The sequence below is a fragment of the Notamacropus eugenii genome, chromosome 5, assembly GCF_028372415.1.
Source record: "Notamacropus eugenii isolate mMacEug1 chromosome 5, mMacEug1.pri_v2, whole genome shotgun sequence".
Lineage (NCBI taxonomy): Eukaryota > Metazoa > Chordata > Mammalia > Diprotodontia > Macropodidae > Notamacropus > Notamacropus eugenii.
In genome coordinates this window covers 458106223-458129660 of record NC_092876.1, presented here as the reverse complement: position 1 = coordinate 458129660, position 23438 = coordinate 458106223, and the positions used below count along the sequence as shown (strand labels likewise).

The following is a 23438-nucleotide window of genomic DNA, read 5'->3' as shown; positions in this document are numbered from 1 at the left end:
ATTAATGTTATGAGAGTTCCAAATATGGACCCATTACGTGTCACCTATTACTGTACTAAGCCCCTTATTATCTCTCTTGATCTAGACAACAACCTTTATAAGGTAAGTGCTATTATGATTACCATTTTACAGCTGAGAAAACTGTGGCACAACTAGCAAATGACAGGTACGTATCTGAACAAGTCTCTCTGACTCCAAGTTCAGTGCTCTATCTACTGCAACACAGAGCTGCATCTGATTCTTCAGACTGTTAGAGCACCTGAATGTGCCTTTACAACTCATTTCTATATTTCTGACAGCGGATGGCACCAAGGAACATTTTGTGGGAGAATCTGAGAGTAGCATTTACAGCATCATTCAAGATTAACTCATATCCCAATGTTTCTAAATTGCCTTAATAATGTTATGGATCTAACACTGATGAATATATCTAAACCATTCTTGAATCCATTTATACGTAACAGTGAATGCCAGCTCTTGGGGAGTTCTCTGATTATGAAGTGTAAATCAGGCATGTTATAGAATACGCTAGACTACTACTATAGCATATGCTTGGGTTGCAGAGACCTAGGATCACAGACTTTGGATACTGATGATTTACCATTAATGGGATCACAGAACCAAAGGATGTTTGTCCTAAAGGATAGAAAATCATTCAGACGAAGACTGCTCATAGGCATTAAGACCACAATGTTCTCAAAAAAAAATCTGAATTATATTTTGATGTTTCAGAAGGCTTAGAAGAGTACTTTCTCCCAAAATGCAAGGCAACAAAGGAAGCAAAAGATGAGAGTAAGATTAGAAGAAAAAAAACAAGAAGATGAACTGATGAGAATATAGACGTAAGGCAGACGAATGGACTGTGGCAAAGACTACCCTAAAGGGCAGCTGGCGGGCTCCAAATCCACTCAACTGCTCCTTTTCCTGCTTTCCCAGGACGCTGAGCCTTCTATATACTGTTAAAAGTGTCTGTTTTGTATTACTTAGAACGGATCAGTCACTAGCAGTGACTTTGTTTCCTAAGTGTTACAGAATATTTAAGTGGTGAGACACCCTCACAGATGTCTGACCACCAAGGGCATCTGCTGCCCAGAGCACATTCTGGCTGCTCAAGCCAACTCTGGTCTTATTAGGGATGTATGTCTCTAGGACTGTCACTGCCAAGCCATCTATAATCTCCTGACTCTACCCCACTTCCTACCTAGGGCTGTCTTCAAAACAGGAAAAGTCATCCTTGCCTCCCAGCTGGACTCTTCTACCTCTGCCCCACTGTGACGTGGGTTTTCTTTGATCAGGACACAATATGTGCCAGGAGACTGAACCTTAAGGAGGACTTTAGGGAATATAATCTCAATAATTCATAATAAACCCTAACAATTAATGTTTCATCTGGACTCACTGCTAAATGGATAGCATAGCTTAATCTTCTTATACTCAACATATCTGACTGATAAAGCCCCAGCTGCTGATGTAGAAATTTCATTCCCTATTATGGAATAGTGACTTCCTCACACATTACACCTCAACCCTATAACCCAGTGTCTCACTGTAGATCAGCGTCCTCCCTGAACTGTACATTCTACTGAATGCCTATTCCAGAATAAACTTTTTGTCTTAAGCCTCTTTCTCATTTCTTCCATCTTCGGACTTTCATTGATATATGGCTCCTCAACAACACTATTTCCCTCTTGAACCTTTTCAGCACTGGCTACATTCTGTTTCATACCCAACTCACTCACTCAATATGGGAGGGGAATTGGAATACTTCATTGCTCCTAGCTGCCAATTTCAGAAACTCAACTGACCCCTTCATTAAACAACCTCTTCTCTCCAATGTTACCTGAATTTATCATTCAATTCAGTTTTTGGTATCTATTATTTATCCCTATAATTTAAATTATTAAATCTATTAAATTTATTATTCATTATTAAATCTATTATTTCTATTAAATTATTCCTATTCTATTAAAATATTCCTATTAAATCTATTACTTATCCCTAACCCCAGGACGTTCTCCTTCTTTCTTCCATAATCTCGGTGCCTGACTCCATCCTTCCTTCCATTCCATTTCCTGCCCTTCTACTAGGGAATCTGAACATAGATACTGACACTCCTTCAAATACTCTTAACTTCCCAGTTCCTCAATCAACTCAATTTCTGTGACCATTCCTCAACTCTTCAGCAGTACCAAGAAATGTCCTTGACTTTGCCATCATCCACAAATGTTTCACCTCCTTGTTCTTAAACTCTAAAATTCCCTTATCTAATCATAATCTTTTATCATTCTATCTTTCCACATGCCTCACAAATCCTCATTATAACCTTCCTCTCTCAGCTCTTTCCTGCACCATCACCCCTACACACTGCCTATTGTCCTCCTTTCCCTCTCTGTCTCTCTTCACTATCCTCCCTCCCTATCTCTCCTGCACTCTGCTTTATCAGTAACCATGCCATTACCAAGTCTTAACCCTAAATGACTCCACGAGCCTCCTATGCTCCTATTCATGTCTTGCTAAATGGGGCTGAAGGAAATCATGAAACCATACAGAATAAGCTTCCTACAAATTTATGTTATGTAACCTCAACTGGGTACTCAATGCTGTAAGGTAAAAAAATTGTATTTCTCCCAAAATGGTTATTAAATATGTAGTCCTAATCTCTCTCCTGAACCACACTAAAGCATCTCCAACTGCTTCTTAGAAATTGAACTCCTATATAAAAGAGAGTTTATTTTCTTTCCCCCAGAACTCTTCCCTCCTGAACATCCCTTTTTTAATATGAAGGGAATTACCATCCTCTCCCACTCATGATCACAACCTAAACGTCAATCAATTCTTCACTCTCACTCAACCCACAAATCCAATCTATTGCCAAATCTTCTCATATTTACATTCCCTTTTTTCTTCCTTTTTACTAATTTATTTTTAGTTTTCTAGATTTTGAATTCCAAATTTTCTGCCCATCTCCCCCTCCCCCCACCCCAAGACAGTGTGCAATCTGATTAACCTTCCCCCAATTGGCCTCCATTCTATCACCTCCCCTTCTATTTTCCTGTAGGGCAAGATAGGTTTCTGTACCCCATTACCTGTATATCTGACTTCCCAGATGCATGTAAAAACAATTTTTAACATTTCTTTTCAAAACTTTGAGCTCCACATTCTCTCCCTTTGTCCCCACCCACCCTCATGAGAAGACAAGCAATTTGATGTAGGTTATATATCTGTAATCACACAAAACACTGCCCTAACAGTCCTATTGTGAAAGACTCTATTTCCCTCCATCCTATCCTACCCTCTCTGACCCTGTCCCTCCTCAAAGGTGTTTATTTCTAATTACCCTCTCCCCCAGTGTGCCCTCCCTTCTCTCATACCCCTTTCTTTTATCCCCTTCCCTCTACTTTCCTATAGGGTAAGACAGATTTTCATACCCAACTGAGTATGTATGTTATTCCCTCCTTAAGCAAAATCTGGTCAGAGTAAGGTTCACTCACTCCCTCTCAACTCCCCCTTCTTCCCCTCCACATTGTGAAAGCTTTTTCTTGCCTCTTTTATGTGAAATGATTTACCCCATTCTATCTCTCCCATTCTCCTCTCAGTACATACCTCTCTCTCACCCTTTAATTTTATTTTTTAGATATCATCCCTTCATGTTCAATTCACACTGTGCTCTCTCGCTCCATATATATACATACACACACACATTTCCTCCAACTACCCCAACACCAAGAAAGGTCTCACGAATTACAAATATCATCTTTCCATGTAGGAATATAAACAATTCAACTTTAATAAATCCCTTTCCTATTTACCTTTTCATGCTTCTCCATTCAGCTCTGGTTTTCATCAAGAATGCTTGGAAGTCACTGAATGACCATGTTTTCCCTTCAAGTATTATACTCAGTTTTGCTCGGGAGGTGATTATCGGTTTTAATCCTAGCTCCTTTGACTTCTGGAATATCATATTCCAAGCCCTGCGATTTTTTTTTTTATTTTGTAATGTTTAACAATCACTGCCATACAATTGTGATTTTATCCCCCCCACCTACCCCCCACTCCCCCCCTCCCCACGACTGCATACAATTCTGTATAGATTCTACATATACTTTCCTATTGAGTATATTTTCACTATAGTCATGCTATGTAGTCAGACTAAGATAAATGAAAGAAATTGTATAACAAATCAGAACACGATACACAAACACATACACATACACAAACATGATCTGCTACAATATGTGAGTGACTTCCATATTTCTCTCTCTGAGTGTGGCAGGCATTTTGCCTTGAGATCCTCCATTGGGATTTTTTTTTTTTTTGGGTAAGAAGTTCTTGTGTTATCACACAAATCTAAGTCTACCAGAAAAAACTCTCACACACTGTGGTTGTTGCTGTGCATAAAGTTCTCCTGGTTCTGCTCCTTTCACTCAGCATCAGGTCATATAAGTCCTTCCAGGCCTCTCTGAAGTCTTCTTGTTCATCATTTCTTATGGCACAATAGTACTCCATTACATTCATATACCATAATTTATTCAGCCATTCCCCAATTGATGGACATCCCCTTGACTTCCAGTTTTTGGCAACTACATAGAGTGCTGCTATAAATATTTTTGTACATGTGGGAACCTTTCCCATTTTTATGATCTCTTGGGGATATAGACCTAGTAGCGATATTGCTGGGTCAAAGGGTATGCACATTTTTGTAGCCCTTTGGGCATAGTTCCAAATTGCTCTCCAGAATGGTTGGATGCGCTCACAGCTCCACCAACAATGAATTAGTGTTCCAACTCTCCCACATCCTCTCCAGCATTTATCATTTTCTTGTTCTGTCATGTTTGCCAATCTTATAGGTGTGATGTGGTACCTCAGAGTTGTTTTGATTTGCATCTCTCTAACCAATAGTGATTTAGAGCATTTTTTCATATGATTATAGATAGCTTTAATTTCTTCCTCTGAAAATTGCCTGTTCATATCCTTTGACCATTTATCAATTGAGGAGCCCTGCGATTTTAATGCAAAAAGCTGCTAAACCCTGTGTTATCCTGATTGTGTTTCCACAATACTCAAATTGTTCCTTTCCAGTTGCTTGCAATATTTTCTCCCTGACCTGGGAACTCTGGAATTTGACTACAATATTCCTAGGACTTTTCCTTTGGGGATCTCTTTCAGGAGGTGATCAATAGATTCTTTCCATTTCTATTTTACCCCCTGGTTCTAGAATCTCAGGGCAGTTTTCCTTGATAATTTCTTGAAAGATGATGCCTAGGCACTTTTTTTGACCATGGCTTTCAAGTACTACAATAATTTTTGAAATTACCTCTTCTGGATCTATTTTCCAAGGCACTAGTTTTTCCAATGAGATATTTTATGTTGTCTTCTATTTTTTCATTCTTTTCGTTTTGTTTTATAATTTCTTGATGTCTCACATAGTCATTAGCTTCCATTTGCTCCATTCTAATTTTTGAGGAATTATTTTCTTCGGTGAGCTTTTGGACATCCTTTTCCATGCGGCCAATTCTGCTTTTTAAAGCATTTTTCTCGTCAGCTTTTCTAGATCTCTTTTGCCACTTGGGTAAGTATTTCTTAAGGTGTTCTTTTCTTCAGTGTTTTTGGGGCATCCTCTAAGCAAGTTACTGACTCAGTTTTCATGATGTTCTTGCATCGCTCTCATTTCTCTTACCAATTTTTCCTCTACTTCCCTTACTTCATTTTCAAAATCTTTTTGAGCTCTTCCCTGGCCTGAGACTTGGCTCTGTTAATCTGCATCAGCTCCAAAAGTCTTCCCATGGCTTTCTAATTTCTTAGTATTCATTGTTTCTTATGGTGTCGCAATATCCCACTGCATTCTTGCACCATAATTTGCCAGCCATTTCCCTATCAATGAACATCTACCTTGTTTCCAGGTTTGTGCTACCTACTCTAAACACTGGTGTGCATATAATAACTTTCTAACTTCTTGGTAAATGACTAGGAAAGCAATCTCTAAGTCAAAGGTTACAAATTCATTAATTTCTTAGTAATTCTAAATTGTGAACAGCCATTCTGAAGTCAGAGATGGTACTTGCTTTCAATTTATAAAGGATTAAAAACGTGAATTTTGCACTCAAGCAAACCTAGAGGACACAATCGTTTTTTAAAATCACCATGTGATGCAGTACAAAATATTAACATTAGATTTTCTACCACATAAAAAGAAAATTCTGGACGATCTGTCCAAATATTAAACTCATTGCTTATGATATCTGCTAGTAATAAACTGAGTGACCTGAAGATGGCCAGTATTTTCTATATAATTCTGAAAGTCAATAATAAGGATTCTTCCCTGCTTGAACACCCAACCTATACTTTCAAAAAATTAATGCTTTTTGTTTATATCAGTCATTTACGACTATCCACCTTCTCCCAGTGAGTCCTCCTTAGTAATTAACACGAAGACTTTCTTGTCTGACAACACAGACCACATTCTCTATCCCACTTTACCTTCAGTGAGGGAGGAGAGGTAAATTTCCTGTCTTCTCCACAGTCATGCTGAGTCATTCTGTAAGTACATGCAACCAGCTTTCCTTTTATTGTTAGTTATTAGACATAGTACAGCGTTTACTTGGTTCTGCTTATTTCACTCTAAATTCATACAAGTCCTTCCATGTCATTTCTGAATTCCTCATATTTGTGACTTCTTACGAGGTAATGGTACTCCATTATGCCAACCACTTGTTGAGTCCTCCCAGAACTGACAGGTACCTTTTTTGTCACTACATGAAGTACTGCTACACACATTTTAGTATACTGGGACCTTTCAGTCCTTGACTTTCATGGATTATATGCCTAGTAAAAGATCTCAGAATCACATGGACTGGATAGGACCTCTAAGGCAGGCAAGCAAAAAGCACATATTAAGCAATTAGGAAACAAACATAAGCAAAAAGAAAGACGTCCTTGCCTTCGAGAAGCTTACATTCTAAAGGAGGGGAAGAATCACAGAAAAAGGAGCTTAAAGAAGGGGTTGGGTGTGGAAGAATGAGGGTACAGTACAAGTCTAGAGAGTCAGAAGCAGAGCCAGGAAGAGAATGAAAGAAGGGGCATGTGACCTCCACAAAATGAGAAAATCTCACCAATGGCAAGAAGGGGGTGGAGAGACATAAGATGTTCTAGGATGAGAGGGCCCCAAGCAGTGGAACTCTTCCCACAATAGAGGTTCCTTTCCAGACCTTATGACATTAAATCACATTTTTGCGAAACTCCAGACTGTTTTCTACAAAAGTTAGACCAATTCAGAGCTGCTGTATACCACTGCGCCTATCTTTCCACAGACCTTCCAACACTATTATTTGTCCTTTGATATGGTTAGCCATTTGTTGTATGTGAAGCAAAACTTCAGAATTGTTTGAATTTGCATTTCTTAAAAGTGTGTTGGAACAAACTATTATATCTTCATTAAGAGAAGTAGGAAGAATGATGGACATAAAAGGTAGCATGTATAAGAGAAAGAACTCACGAACTGGAACTAGAGGAGATGTGACTCTGAATGCTGTTTCTGACACTTACCAGCTATATATATGAACATAAGCAAGGTATTTGACTTTTCTGAGATTAGTTTCTTCAGCTCCAAAATGGACAGAATACTACCCATAGGACCCATATAACAGTGTTACTGTAAGGGTCATAAGAGGTAATGTTTGTTAAGCTTTTTGCAATCCAAAAAGTACAATAAAAATACTACCTATCGTAATTAAAAATTTTTCTAATTACAGAGTGGAAGTAATATTGCTAGGCATTGAGAAAATATAAATACGAATAAAAGACAGTCTCGATCTTCAAAATATTTACAATCTACTAGGTAAATAGACAAGCACACAAATTCTACGAAAGGTCCAAGGAGAGATCACTTCCAGCTGGGAAAAACAGCAGATGTTTCCTACAGAAGGAAAGATTGGAGCTCACACTTAAAGAATTACAGAATTTTATAAACTTGTATTATAAAGCAACTTAATTGTACAACACTTCAAGGTCACATTCCCAAAATAGTGAAAATTATCACCACAAAAATCTTCAACATGACTCCATTGTAAAATCTATTTTTTCATCTAAAAGAAAATTAATTACCTTCCTATAGTTCCTATGTGAAAAGTCCTTTCATCTCCACTCTGTAATCGTTCTTTTCTCCTTCTCTCAATGTCATGTCGGAGATCATTGGGATCTTCTATCACTCTGAGCAAGGCCTGGGAAATGATGATTACGAATTATGACTACATTACTATTTCTTTTGGAAAGGAAGCCACAGCTAATATCAAAAGTGCTTTGTAAAATCTCAAGTAAAAAAGTTATCTAGCAAAAATAAGCCACCTAAAGGACTGAACATTAAGCTTAATAACTTCATGACTTCAAAATTTTGTTTAGATTCCCTTCAGAAATGTAGCAGTAACTAAGCTATCTAATTCCTTATTCTCAGAAAACTAGAAAAGCTGGCTCCCTCATGACCCAAGTTTAATTCACTGTTCTCTTCTACAAGGAGAAAAATATATAGCAAGAATCTTGTCAGTCCCTGGCTAGTCAATTTTTTTTTAAATGTTTAAATTAAGATCTGTGTGCTTGGTTTTTAGATTACAAATATCCCAGATCACTCACACTCTGTGAGAGGCCATGACAAGGTCAAACCTATAAGTGAAACCAGTATCACCCTAACTGCCTCTTTCATATGTATAGCACCCATGTACATACTTTTCTATTTTAACAGAAATCTACTTTCTCTCCCTCTCATACTCCACCCCATTAGGGGAAAAATTCTTGTAACAAACATGATGTTGAACCAAACTCCCTTAATGGTGTAAAAATAATACGTATTTATATATGTTTCATTCTGCACCCTAATATATCACCTATGCGTAACGGATAGTACGTTTCATTATCAGTAGTCTAGAATTACAAATGGTCTTTGTAATGATCTCTGATCTTACAAGATGCTTGTTTTCTCCAGTGTTGTCATTATATTTATACTGTTCTCCTGGTTGGGCTCATTTCATTCTTCAGTTTATAAAATTTCTCAAAATTCTTCATTTTTACAACACCATTATAATATAAATTGTTCTGGTTCTGCTTATTTCGATTCTCAGTTCATTTAAATCTTTTGATTGCTTTTCAAATGATCTATTTCCTCATTTCACCTAACACAACGGCACTTCTTCAGTCATTTCTCCACTGATGGACATCCACTGAAGTTTCTAGTTTTTTGCCATAACAAAAAGACATATTAATAAAAGTACCAATATTTATGTTCCTCAACTGATAAATGGTCAAAGGACATAAAGAGACAGTTTTCAGAGGAAAAAATTAAAGACATCTATAGTCATATGAAAAAATGCTCTAAATCAGTACTGATTAGAGAGATGCCAATCAAAACAACTCTTAGGGACCACATCACACCTGTCACGTTGGCTAACATGACAAAACAGGAAAATTACAAAGGCTGCAGAAGATGCGGGAAAATTGGAACACTAATGCATTGCTGGGGGAGTTGTAAACTGATCCAATCATTTTGGAGAGCAATTTGGAACTATGCCCAAAAGGCTATAAAAAATGTGCATGCCCTTTGTCCCAGCAAGACCATTTATAGGACTGTATCCCAAAGAGATTACAAAAATGGGAAGAGGAACCACATGCACAAAAATCTTTATAGCAGCTCTTTTTGTGGTAGCCAAGAACTGGAAATGGAGGGGATGCCCATCAACTGGGGAATGGCTGAACAAGTGGTGGTATATGAATGTAATGAAATATTACTGCGCTATAAGAAACGATGAGCTGGAGGACTTCAGAAAAACTTGGGAAGACTTCTAGGAACTGATGCTGAGTGAGGGGAGCAGAACCAGGAGAACACTGTATGCAATTACAGCCACACTGGGAGATGACTTGGCTCTTCTCATTCTGAAACAACTCCAAAAAGCAGAGGATGGGAAATGTTATCCACCCCCGGAAAAAGAATAACACTCTGTTCTCTCTTTTCTGTTTCTTCTTTCTTGTGGTTCATTCTGTTGGCTATAATTCTTCTTTACAACATGATTAATGTGGAAATATGTTTAATATGAATGTATATAGAGAGTCTATATCAGACTGTGTGCTATCTTGGGGAGGAGGATGGGAGAGGGAAAAAAACTTAAAACTCAAAACCTTGTGAAACTGAATGCTATAAACTGAAAATAAATTTTTAAAAAAATAAATATTCATGCATATTTTCCTCTTTTCTTTGATCTTTTTTGAGCATAGGCATAATAGTGGTATAGCTGGGTCAAAGAGCATGCATTATTTAATAGTGCTTGGTGTGTAATTCCAAATTGTTTTCCCAAATAAATGTGCCCATTCATAAGTTCAACAAAAGTGCATCCATCTGCCCATTTTCCCACTAACAGCTAATAGCCCCTTCAGCTATTAGCATTTTCCTTTTTTGTCATCTCTAGCACTTTGAGTATGAGACAGAATCTCAGAACTGTTTTAATTTCCATTTCTCTAATTAGTAGAGATTTGGGGCATTTTTTCATACGGCTAGAGACAACCTGGATTTTGTCTCTCTGTTTAAATCTGAAAGATCATTTGTCATGTGGAGAATGGCACTTTTTCCAAATGTATTTGAATCACTTCCTTACATATCTTGGAACGAGATCTTTTATCAGAGAAAACTGCTGCAAAGATTTTTCCCTAGTTAACTGTTCCACTTTCCATCTTAGCTTTTAGATTTGTATGAGTAAAAAAAAAAAATTTTCAATTTGATATAATCAAAATCACCCATTTAATCTTCAGTGACCATCTATTCTTTTGTTTAGTTGTGAACTTTTATCTATAGATATGATAAGTAAAATTACTTTCTCCAACAGAAAAGAAGTGGCAAAGATTCTGCATTACATAAAATATGGATACGAAGATGATGAACCATAAAAGGTTCAGGAGTCAAAAAAGGTTAATTTTGATTTTCATGTCAAACAACAGGAATTTAGAATAATAGAAGTAATAGCTAGAAGATGCAGGCTGATTAAGTCACTACCTTTCACCTCTCACCCCTTCTCCAAGATTATAAAGGGTGGGTATTTGGACATTGGTGGAAATAGCTAGAAAGAATGAATGTATAAATTTAGTCCTAACAACAAAGGAATGCTACATACCCTATGTTAACCTTATCTGGACTATTCATGATTGTGGAGTACACGTGGGAATAGGGAGGAGGGGTGGGAAAGGGAAGGAGGCATTTTTAAGTGGTTCCAGCTCCTTCTGTTTTCCTACCTAGTCTGACCACCTCAAGATAGGCAGAACCAACCTGCAGTTCTGGGTATAAGTGATTTGCTGGGACTATCACCCACACGGCTTTATCTCCTAGATCTGAAACACTTACACTCACAAGTATTTGAGGGAGGCTAGACACATGTACACTTTTCTCATTTTGAGTTTTTAACCACAAGTCAATCCTATACATAATCCCCACAGTCAGATTAAGTGAGTATGGAGCTCTCAAAAATCTCCTGACAAACAACATCAATAATAAATCCTATTATTTTTCCCTAATTAAGAATTATATCCACCTACCTGTCCTGGTTCACACTTCACAGTCCGTTCATTCTGCAGTTCTGCTAAAGACATATCAATTCTTCTGAAACAAAGATATGACAATAATTAATAACTATAAATCACACAATGAAACGTTTTTCTAACACTGCACGACCAAATTTAGAATAAAGTTGGTCTATTTCAGATCTCATCCAAGTACATACAAGGACTCTGCTATGAGACGTTCTCATGGCGTGGCCGTGCTTTGGCAGGGAGCTCCAGGACAGCAGTACAGTGAGGCAACGATGCACTAGCCATACTAATAACTCCTCACAGTTTAAATCTCAGCTTCTGCGGTGATTCCAGTAGCGTTCCAACCCTGAAGTAACTTGGTCACGTTGAGTATTTGATCTGGCAAGCGCTGGCAGACACAGACTTGTCTGCCTTCAGTACAGCTGCTATTCCTATCTAAAGCACTACGTCTTCAACTATATTCTGAACTCCTCACTAATGACTTCAATGGGCAAATAATGCAGAGAAATAAACAGAGAAAGAAGGCCTTCTAAAGGGAATGAAAAATTCTTTGATACCAGGTCAAAAGTTTCAGAAACAAAGCCATTCCACCTGAACAGATTAGTTCTGAGATTCCTGAGGTATAGATTATTGATGTATAATGTACACCCTTTCAAACTAGCTGATAACTAAGAATACCGTCTGCCTGCTTCTTCAGCGCTGGAACCCTTCTAACAAAAGGAGAAGGAGAAGGCCAGAGCCAAGATGAAGCATAAATGCCAAAGGGCTTGCCACGAGAACAATGGGGGTGACCACAAGTCTACAGTACTCTCTGCCCTTTGGTGCCGCCAGGGACAGGGACAAAGCCCAGCACTGACGAATTCTCACAACCAAACACAAGAAGGCACACGAAGCTCTATTCTCCTCCTGTCAAAGGAAATGTAAACGAAGTACAAAGCCCCAGAGTTAACAACAACAGGGGGAGGATGCTCAGCAGCACCTTCTCTGGGGTTTTTTCTTGGCATTTATTCCCATGAGTTAAATGGGAATAGTAATATTAAGTTATTTACCTGTGAATTTCTGGATCTGAATTCATTTTTATTTCATTTATATCAGGAACTTGTGTATCTTGCATTTTTGAGAAACGTTCATGTAGAGTAAGATCAGAAGATGGAAAATAATTTGCTGGAAAAAGATAAGTAGTTTTATCTTACTATACAACTGACTGCACTTAAAGATTAAATACAAACACACAAAAACAGGGCTCTGAAAATAACAAAGAAATGTCTGCTTCTTCTTGAGCTTACGAGATCTAAAACCTATCCGTGTCTAGAACAGAGGAAGTGCTTCATTAACTGCTTGATGAGCACTTCGCAACGTACTGGCAGCGTCAATGTGCTCCCTAAATTCCAATCCAAACAAAATAAATTGTGCCCTTCTCATCATCCCACAGCTTTGTGATACATGGAGATTACTATGGTACACCTGAAGACTACCAAAGACTAGAGAGTTAGCTGTCCCAAGAGAATCTGATTGCTTTCCTTTGGCATAAAGACTATCCAAATCTAGGAGATAAAGACAAACCTAACTCTCTTTTCTGTCTTTAGGAAGCTTTTGTTATACGAAACTTTTTATTTATTCCCAAAATTTAAATCCTAATGACAAAATTAAATCTTCAAATGGATGTCTAAAAATGAGGCATACAAATAACAATATCTTAAAATAAATTAGTACAGCATATAGATTTTAAATAACATCTACAGAATAAGAGGGAGCTTTAGATTGACAAAGATCATTTGTGTACGTTGCCCAAAACAAAGGGAGCTAGGGAGCTAGGCGGTGAGGTGGAGAGCGCTCAAGTCTGCCCTCAGGACACTTACTAGCTGGGCGACCACGGGCAAGTCACTTAACTCCATTTGCCTCAGTTTCCTCACCTGTAAAATGAGCTGGAGAAGGAAATGGCAAACCACTTTGCCAAGAAAGCCCCAAATGGGGCCACAAAGAGTCAAACTGAAAAATGACTGAGCAAAAAGTCCACAACGAGTTAAATGAACAATTGTTACAATTTTAGACATAATTGAAGTTCACGTACTAATGCTATTGTGTCTTCTAAGAACTTCTCTTGAAAATAAAGCCTATCTCTTTAACTTAAAGAGAAAAGAAACCTTCCCTAAACACTAGTAACCTAACGCTGCTTCAGCAAATTTTCCCATACCTCAGACTCTCAACTCTGGGCCCACTGCCCCAACATCACTACTATCATCCCAAGATCTAACCTCCACATTCTGTCTGGGGAGGGGGGTGACAACGTAAAGAAGCCTGTCTGTCACTATCTATCAATGTGAGTCAAGAGGCCTGTCTGAACCATCACTCTTATCTTACAACACAAACACATAGACTATGTACTGGCTCAACACCAGGTAAAAAGGATTAACTCTATTTTTAAAGATCAACTGAAACAACTACTTTTTTCATTTATGCAAAATTGGTGGAGAATGAGCTTTGTTGCAATTAATCAATTTTCCAAATAACTGAAATACAACACCAGAAAGACTACAGTTTAACAAAACTTCTTAGAACCAAGCTGCATCAATTGACACAGTGCAGGTTTTTAACCAAAGAAAATGGTACTAGGGTGCAATTTAATTTGGGGGGGGGGGGGGGGGGGTGAGGCAATGAGGGTTAAGTGACTTGCCCAGGGTCACACAGCTAGTAGGTGTCAAGTGTTGGTGGTTGGTCCTCCTGACTCCAAGGCTACTGTTCTATCCACTCTGCCACCCAGCTGCCCCTGATAATTTTTCTTTTAAAGTCAAACTAAAATACAATTTTTGCTACAACTGATGTGCCTCATCTAGTGTTTAAGATTAGTTTGTGTGCATGACTGATGGAAGTCTGATCAAAATGAACAACACATCTCTCCGCCTTTCTTTTTAAAGATATTTTTCGTCCCAAGACATGTGATTTCAATAATATAGGAAATTCTGGGTGAGACAGCTCCCTCAACCAATGCTTCTTAGCAGCTCTGCCCAGAAATATGCGAGGGGTAAGACAAGGATCAATCAATAACTTATTCATCCAGGTCTTCCTGAGTCTCTTTCACAATGCTCCCATCATTTCCCTTCTTTTTAACAGAGAATTAACATAATTTAACCTATTTTTGGTAACTCAGGACCATCACTGAAAAGATAAGACTTGGAATTAGGAGAGACTTAGGTTACCAAGGCATCACGATACAATAAAGAAAACTGGCTGCAGTCAGAGACTTGGCTTCAAACCCCATCTCTGATATGGCCCTTGGCCTCAGTTTCCTCTTCCATAAAATGAAGAGAGGGAGGCTGGAAAACCTCTAAGTTTCCTACTAGCCCTATATCTATTATCCCATGATCATTGATCCTGCCTCTGACCCTTACTGTGTGTGACCAAAAGCAAATCTTTCATTAACTACAGCCATCTACATCTATTTGTACTCACTGCCTTGACTTTACCTCCCACTTCTGTCAACCCCTTCTAACCTGGCTTCTGAACTCAGAATTTGAAACCGTTCTTTCCCGGATTATCAAAGACCTAATTAATAAAACTGATCAATTTTATCTTTCTCAACCTCTACATAGCCTTGGACAATTCTCGACCCCACTGAGCTACCACACACTCACTCCCTTTGGTGTCTGTGATATTACTCACCTGGTTCTACTTGTTCAGTCTTTACTGCATCATCACACCAACCACCTCCCATGTCTCTCAAATCTGTCCTGAGTGCTATAGATTCCCATGTGGATGCACCAAAACTATCTCTAACTCAGCACATCCCAAGAGTCCTCAATATCTACTGCCACAAACCCAACTGCTCCCTAACTTCCTTTATTTTGATGAGGTCACCATCATCCTTGCAGTCTACATTAGCAATCTCAGAATCATCTTAAATTCTTGTCTCCCCAACCTTCGCCAGCTGCTGCATCTTTTCAGTTCTGTCTCTGCAACAGCTCAGACCCGCCTCCCACTCTCCATTTCTCATACAACACCTTCTCACCTCAACTATCAGAAGAGCTTACAAACTTAACTGTTATTCTGGCTTCCAGTTTCCCACCTCTCTAATTCAGCTGCTACAAAGCTCCTTTCTATTGTCTGAGATTAAATACTGACTCCTCATCTTGGCACTCCAAGTCCTTTCATCTACTATGCCCTCTTCCTTAACATACTTATCTATTGCTCCGGCCAACCTGCTGCTTGTTCACATTTGGCATCTTACCTTCTCTCTTCCTGAAATGTAATCCTCCTACACCTTAACTCTTTCAGCTTCCTTTAAGGCCTCATATCAGGTAGCTCTTCCATGGGAAAACTATATATTAATTTCCCAACTGCTAGTGAACTTCCCTTTCTAAAATTCTATTTTATTTACTTACCTGTATAAATGTATCCTTCCAGGAATCAAGGTAATCTCCTTGAGGACAGGGGCTGTTTTTTTTCATTTTGTCTGAATCCCTAGCATCATGCCTTGAACAAACTAGGCACTTACTAAATGTTCACTGAATGAACAGCTTCGACTTGATGTTATCAAATGAAAATAATACCTGTATTATCCAGCTCACATGGTTATGATGATGAAACAACACATGCAAAAGCTGCTGTCTTCACTATCAACAAAAACGTACTTATAAAGTGTATTCTACACATCAGGTACACGTGAGAACAACAGGAGAGCTCCTGCCCACGGTTACACTCTGCGAGGATGCTGTGCAGCAGAGGCAGCGCTTGTTTGGCTTGGAACGGCTAAGAGTCTCATGCAAGTCTGGGCCTATCAAAGTCACGTAGCCTGGGACAGAGAGCAACTTCCAGTGGGAACAGGATTATAAATAACAAGTATTTTTTGTACTGTCATATACTTGGAGCCAGACTTCTATATCTTTACAATTTCCCCCATCTTCCATCACTATCTGAATGTCTCTCAGCTGTTAATTCTTGCTTATTTTGTGTGCCCATCTCCATCATCCCTGCCCTCCCAAACCATTCTAAATTTCCAAGTTTTCATCTGCTTTGAGACAGAAAATCAGATAACCAGTCTTGCTAAAATCATACGTAAAACATGAAAAGTCAGTTTCTGTAGGAGGACCTGAGGAACTTGCCCTTTGAACAAAATATATAATTAAAGCACACGAATTTGGCAATATCTCCATCAGTTAAAGGCTTTTTATTCCTTCCTTTCTGGTTAAGTTGTATTCTAGGTTACTGGCTGGGTGGTCCCCAGAAAAGTGAGGCCACTCTACAAAAAGTTACATGCACACACTAAATACATTCATGTCTTTAAAAATGTTACTTTCCAAGAATGTGCGTTGTGGGAGCTCTGTGATATGCGGCAATTGCTTACCGTCTCTATCTCATACTTGGTTTTCATGCAGTTAGAATAACGGAGAATATAACAATGGTAAGCGATATGAAGACTCACTGGCTTGAGTGAACATGCCAGGCTGCATAAAGCCAACAAAGCATAACACACACTAACCTTTGACTTGATGGATTATGGTGATGATTTCCTGAGTAAATTCTCCTGATGGTTTGTTTTCAACATTTTGTGCTGTGGAGTCAAGATGTTCAAATACTGGATGGAAGTTTTCCTTTTTCCTGCCAACAGAAACCAAATCAAGTGACATCTGTTTCTTGGTGGAAAGGCTAAAAGCAGACCTACAATAACTTGCATATATATTTACCTAAATTTGAATTAAGTTTTCTGATCAAAGAACTTGTGTAAAAAACTAAGCAAAAAGCTTCTGTTCTAACAAAAAGATCTTCCCTTACAATAAAGATCGGTCACTGTAATAAAGTAAAGATGAAGAATAGGGGAAACAGGCTACAGAAAATCTTACTTGATACAGCTAAGCTCGGGGATAAAGGCCTCATTTCTAGAATATATAGAGAACTGACCCAAATGTATAATCGTACAAGTCATTCCCCAATTGATAAATGGTCAAAGGATATGAACAGGCAATTTTCAGAGGAAGAAATTAAAGCTATCTATAATCATATGAAAAAATGCTCTAAATCACTATTGGTTAGAGAGATGCAAATCAAAACAACTCTGAGGTACCACATCACACCTATAAGATTGGCAAACATGACAGAACAAGAAAATGATAAATGCTGGAGAGGATGTGGGAGAGTTGGAACACTAATTCATTGTTGGTGGAGCTGTGAGCGCATCCAACCATTCTGGAGAGCAATTTGGAACTATGCCCAAAGGGCTACAAAAATGTGCATACCCTTTGACCCAGCAATATCGCTACTAGGTCTATATCCCCAAGAGATCATAAAAATGGGAAAGGTTCCCACATGTACAAAAATATTTATAGCAGCACTCTATGTAGTTGCCAAAAACTGGAAGTCAAGGGGATGTCCATCAATTGGGGAATGGCTGAATAAATTATGGTATATGAATGTAATGGAGTACTATTGTGCCATAAGAAATGATGAACAAGAAGACTTCAGAGAGGCCTAGAAGGACTTATATGACCTGATGCTGAGTGAAAGGAGCAGAACCAGGAGAACTTTATGCACAGCAACAACCACAGTGTGTGAGAGTTTTTTCTGGTAGACTTAGATTTTTGTAATAACACAAGAACTTCTGAAAAAAAAAAAAAATCCCAATGGTGGACCTCAAGGCAAAATGCCTTCCACACTCAGAGAGAGAAATATGGAAGTCACTCACATAATGTAGCAGATCATGTTTGTGTATGTGTATCTGTTTGTGTATCATGTTCTGATTTGTTATACGGATTCTTTCATTTATCTTAGTCTGACTACATAGCATGACTATAGTGAAAATATACTCAATAGGAAAGTATATGTAGAATCTATACAGAATTGTATGCAGTCGTGGGGAGGGAGGGAGGTAGTGGGGGGTGGGTGGGGAGGGATAAAATCGCAATTGTATGGCAGTGATTGTTAAACATTAAAAAAATAAAAAAATTAAAAAAAAAAAAAAAAAGAAAATCTTACTTGAATTCTTTCTTTAAGGAGACATCGCCAATACTTTCTACTTATAAGGAGACATCTCATTAAATAAGCTTTATTGCCAAATAAAAAATCACAGTAAGTTATTAAGATATTCAACTACAAATTTTAGTTTGGAGTTTCAAATTCTGGCTCAATTTCAGTCACTCTGTATTATATCTTGAAAAGAACGAACCATTTAATTCACTAGGCTTTCTTTTCCCAGTAGGCTTTTATAAAGTGCCTATTATGGGCCAGATGTTGGGGACATAAAGAAAAAAAACAGCTCCAGCCCAATTATCCAGCAAGGTACTGAGAATAAAACACAGGTACTCTTCTAAGTAAATACCAAACACAGAGAAGTCAGTCTGAAGTAACAAGTGGAGGAAGGCAGAATGCTAACAAGAGGACCTACCACTTGAGCTTTAACCTCCAAATATCAAATGAGGAAGGTTAGCTCTCAAGGGGTGGGGCATGGCATTCAGGCAAAAATGGCTAGTTACCGGGAGTACATCAGAGTCGAGTGATATGAAATCAGTCAGGAAAGCTAAGATCATTGTACTGGAAAGCCAAACTATGAAGGGCTTTGAATACCAAAGAGAACAATTTGTATTTTATCCCAGAAGCAATAGGATACACCTGAAGCTTCTTCCTAAGGAGAATGACCCAGTCACACCTGGGCTTTAAGAATTTCAATTTGGCAGCTTAGAGTGGGCAAAGATGAGAGGCAGGGAGGCCAATTGGAAGACTACTGCAACAATCCAGGCAAAGTCTAGACGTAAGCCTCCACTACCACAGAGTACGAATGAAGAGAAAAGAGAAAGGAGCGGATGTACAAAATGTCTTGAAGCAGAATCAACAAGACTTGTCAACTAACATGATGTAAGAAATGGTAGCAAGTGAAGACACCTTGGTGGCTACACAGATGGAAGTACTCTCCAAGAAAACTGTGAAGAGGAATGGAATGAGGGGGAAAGAGAAGTCTGTTTTGGATATACAGAGCTTGAGAAATCCATGACTTCAGGAGATATGTGACTACACACATTTTTTTTTAAAGTGACATTCCTCATGTTATTTCTTTAACAAAGTTCTTAAAAAATCTGCACAATCCTCTTCAGAACTGGAGGAATTATAGCCATGTAAGTTAGATTCCATGAGAATTTAATTTACTCCTGAAAATTTTCAAGAATATTCTATTGTTTCTGGAAGTTCCAAGATTTTTATAAAATATCTACTGATCAAAAATTTTCCTCAACCTAAAAATTAGTTAATTTAAAAAACAGCAACAAGTGAATCATCTCAGTTGCTATCAAGATGGAAACTTTACTCTTCCTGATAGCTGATGACAACTGTAAAAATTCTACTTGGTAACTAAGTGATGTTTACAATCACCTCGCAGACTTGAGTTTCAAACTGTAATAATTTATTCATTGGTATCTACAAAAATAAAAAAAAAAGTCTGGGGAAATCACCCCCCAAAATAGAAGGAAATTGTGACCATACAGTATTCATGAAGTTGCTTGTGTTTTCCTATGTGTGTGGTTTTAAGGTAGGATACCACCAAATAAGCAGTCAAGTAGAAGCTTCTTTACACATGACAACCGTATCTTCTGAATCAAAAACCTATGTGGCTGAAACAAACATTTTTTTTTTTTTTTGCAAAACTTCATTGGAAAGCATATTATATTCTCTTAAAACTGGAACTGTCCTAAGAAATTTGGGATGTTACGTTATCTGCATGATGATGGCATCCTCATCTCAATGCGGTACCAAAGGTGTTGTTAGTTAAGTAAAAGAAAACAAGCTTTACTACTTAATGTGTTTTACATCTCTATTAAAGAATACAAAATGTGAAAAATTAAATACAAACACCTAGTTGGGTAACTAATCCTTTATTGTCTTAAAATCATTGTTTAATCCTACTCTAGTTTCCTCATTATTAGCCAAAGGCCTAGAGTTTACCCCAAAAGAAGATATTCACACCAATGTGCTACAGTCTCTAAAACTAATTCCAAAAGAGGGATTCAAAAAATGTGTTACAGCATTGCTAGAATAAATTTCAAAGTAGTGTTGCTGATGTGAGTACTTTGAAGAGGATGACAATCATTTGAATGTATAAATTCAGGCAAGGTTTTAAGTCGTTATTTAATAATATCAGGTCAGCAAGAATCAGTATGGAGTAAAGCAAAATGTCTGATTGGGGACTACATGAAACGTTCTGAAAATCTGGACTCAAATTTCTAGGCAAACAAGCTTATTTTCTGTCTGGTATGAATCATCAGTTATATTTATTTGCCTTTTGCCTGGTAAAAAAGCACTAAAGATGAACTACGTATTATTTGATAAATGCAGAGATTTCACAACACAGACACTAGGCTTATACCCACTAACCCCCAAAAAAGAAATTATTTGATGGTTCTCAAATAAAAACTGATATTGCAAAAAAAAAAAAATACTACTGTCAAGATCAGGACTAAGGCTTGGGTGCAGCTCAGTATCAAAAACTCCTACAATATTTCTTCAAATACAGGATTTACTTTATTTTGCAAAACAGCTTTATCTAGCTTTGTTAAGGCAAGAAAAGAAACAAACGGGTTGAGAAATAGGGAGCTGAAAACGGAAAGGGAGCCTTTTTCCTAAAGTTCTAATACAGAATTTATTTCCCTTTTAAAGTTTTATAACTTGCAACTTAACTTCAAGAGAAAGGTTCCCTTCCCTTTTATCAAGGTCTTTATTTCTCAGTCTCAGCTTCTTCTCCTGATTTGTGGATAAACAGAAAAAGATCACACATCAGCATAAACGAAGACCTGCAGTTCTCATTTTTCCACTTAATTCAATCTAAGTCTCAGCCTGCAATTTTTTTTCTGTCCATTAGACATTTAGTCATGACTTTCATAGAAAATAAAAGTTGCAAAGGACAAACATCATCTAGTCCATGAAAGGGACAGTTTCAGAGAAGCCTGATAAGAACTGGGATGAAGTCAGATGAACACGGTGAAATGAGCAGAACTAGGAGACTAATTTATTCAGTAACAACTTTCTAAAGACATTCTGAAAGACTTCAGAACTCTGATAAATACAACTAACCAGTCTTCCAGAGAAATGAGGAAGAATACCACCCCCCACCTCCTGACGGAAAATGGACTGAGAGTACAGGCACACAAGGATTTTAGGAAACGGCCACCGCAGGAATTTTTGTTTGTTTTTTTGATACATATTTGTTTCAAGGGTTTTTTGTTTTGTTTTTCCCCAGAGGGAAGAAGTGAGAAAATAGATATTTGTTCATTGAAAATCTAGTCTAAACAATCCCCTTATCCTGAAAGGCAAAGTCACTTGTCTGAAGTCACATGACTGATTACTGACAGAGTCAAGTTTCAAACCTAAGCCCTGGATTTAAAGCCAGAAGATCTGGCTACCATCCCAATTCTAGAAGTTACTAGTTTTGTGATCTTGAACAAGTCCATAAAAGCTATCTCTTTGGCCCGGGTGGATTTCCTTACCCAGTATTATCAATGAACCTCAGAACCCATAATAACTCAATTAAGAATCCTCCATAAAACTCCCCTCCTATCAAACAAATGGTTTATTCTGCCTTGTCTTAAAGACCTCTATCACCCACAGCAACTGTGGACAGCTCTAATACAATTAATCAATTCAACAAATATTAATGTTAAATACCTGTTAGTTGATTTGCTAGTCCCTGCAACTGTAAACCTATGATCCCACAATTCAAAAGCCAAGCTTTTCCCACCAAGCCATTAGGCATCTAATTGTCTCTCAGCAACCATAACTACAGTTATTTTAGTGAATTTACAATTTGTTCTCCATATCAAAGTCAAAAAAAAAAACCAACCAATCTTAACTTTTAGAAACATTTCAATACAAAATAGGGTTTTAAACAAAATTTAGTCATTTCTTATAAAGGCCAAGCTCCTTGTCAAGAAGCCAAAAACTGCCTCAATCTCCATTCACATAAAACCCAAGAGTAACTGTTCTGTGAAAAATTCAAAGGTTATCCTAATGATTTGTTAAAAATAACCAAACCTTTTGCTACTCTCAAAAGAAAAGAGTACTGTGATCCAATACTGCATTCAACAATTAAAAATTCATTTTTAAAATAGGAAATTCAAATAAACTTATTTTAGAAATCTTGTGACTATCAGATTTTGAATAAGAAAAACAAATGTAATACTCTTGCTAGACGATGATCTATTTTTTCAGAAATAAGATATAAGAAAAATACACATTGAGGCTGCCACGGTAAAAGCAACCTGGAGCCCTTCCAAAATAAAGGTTATCCTTCAGCACAACCTACTCTTTTTTAATCTAATGTTTATAAAAACTCTTAGAGGAAGTAAGTTAGTAAACAAAAATACAGCCCTAATGAAATCTGACCTGTATACAATTTTCATCTGCTTTTATTATCCATAACAAATAACATTATGTTGAGGCGGCCTAGGCCAGAGGAGCACCCTTTGCCAGCCTAAGAGGCGCTGTGGTATATCTCTCACTTGATTCTGTCAGACCCAAAGAGGACCCGAGATCTGCTCATCTACTCTGGCCAAAAGCCCACAGCCTTTCTTAGCCAGGGAACAACAGCTCCTAGGAGACTGGTACACATTCCTGTTCACCTTCTACTCTCCAATACTTCTCTCTGCTCTGCTTCTCCCACTACTGCCGGTCACCGAGGAGCAAATTAACCCCAATCCCTACCTCCCACTATCTCATTTTACTCTACACAATACCCAAGAGGCATCCAACCCACCCAGAGTGCATCAACATCCCCTCGTCCCAGAGATTTCTCTCCCACTTTTGTTTCTCCTCCTGGTTTCCTCTGTGGTCATGTAAAGACTAGTGATCTGCTTCACTGACTATCTCCCTTCACTCCCATGCCACACCTTCTATGGGAAGTCTCCTGACCA

The 23438-nt window shown here is 37.9% G+C and overlaps 1 protein-coding gene across 14 annotated transcripts in view; it reads right to left on the bottom strand.

The window, feature by feature from the left end:
• BCLAF3 (BCLAF1 and THRAP3 family member 3) overlaps window positions 1–23438 on the bottom strand; it is a 203131-nt gene that overhangs the window by 140988 nt on the left and 38705 nt on the right. For 12 of the 14 annotated variants that reach the window (XR_011968266.1, XR_011968265.1, XR_011968262.1 and 9 more), the window contains 4 exons: window positions 17033–17151; window positions 12606–12720; window positions 11563–11626; window positions 8101–8216 (listed from right to left, as the gene is read on the bottom strand). Coding sequence is in view for 9 of the 14 variants with exons in the window: in XM_072615330.1 (XP_072471431.1) it covers window positions 8101–8216; window positions 11563–11626; window positions 12606–12720; window positions 17033–17151 (414 nt within the window). In the remaining 5 variants the exon portion in view is untranslated. The remainder of the gene's footprint in view (window positions 1–8100; window positions 8217–11562; window positions 11627–12605; window positions 12721–17032; window positions 17152–23438) is intronic. The other 2 variants (XR_011968263.1, XM_072615324.1) reach the window with 1 other exon arrangement.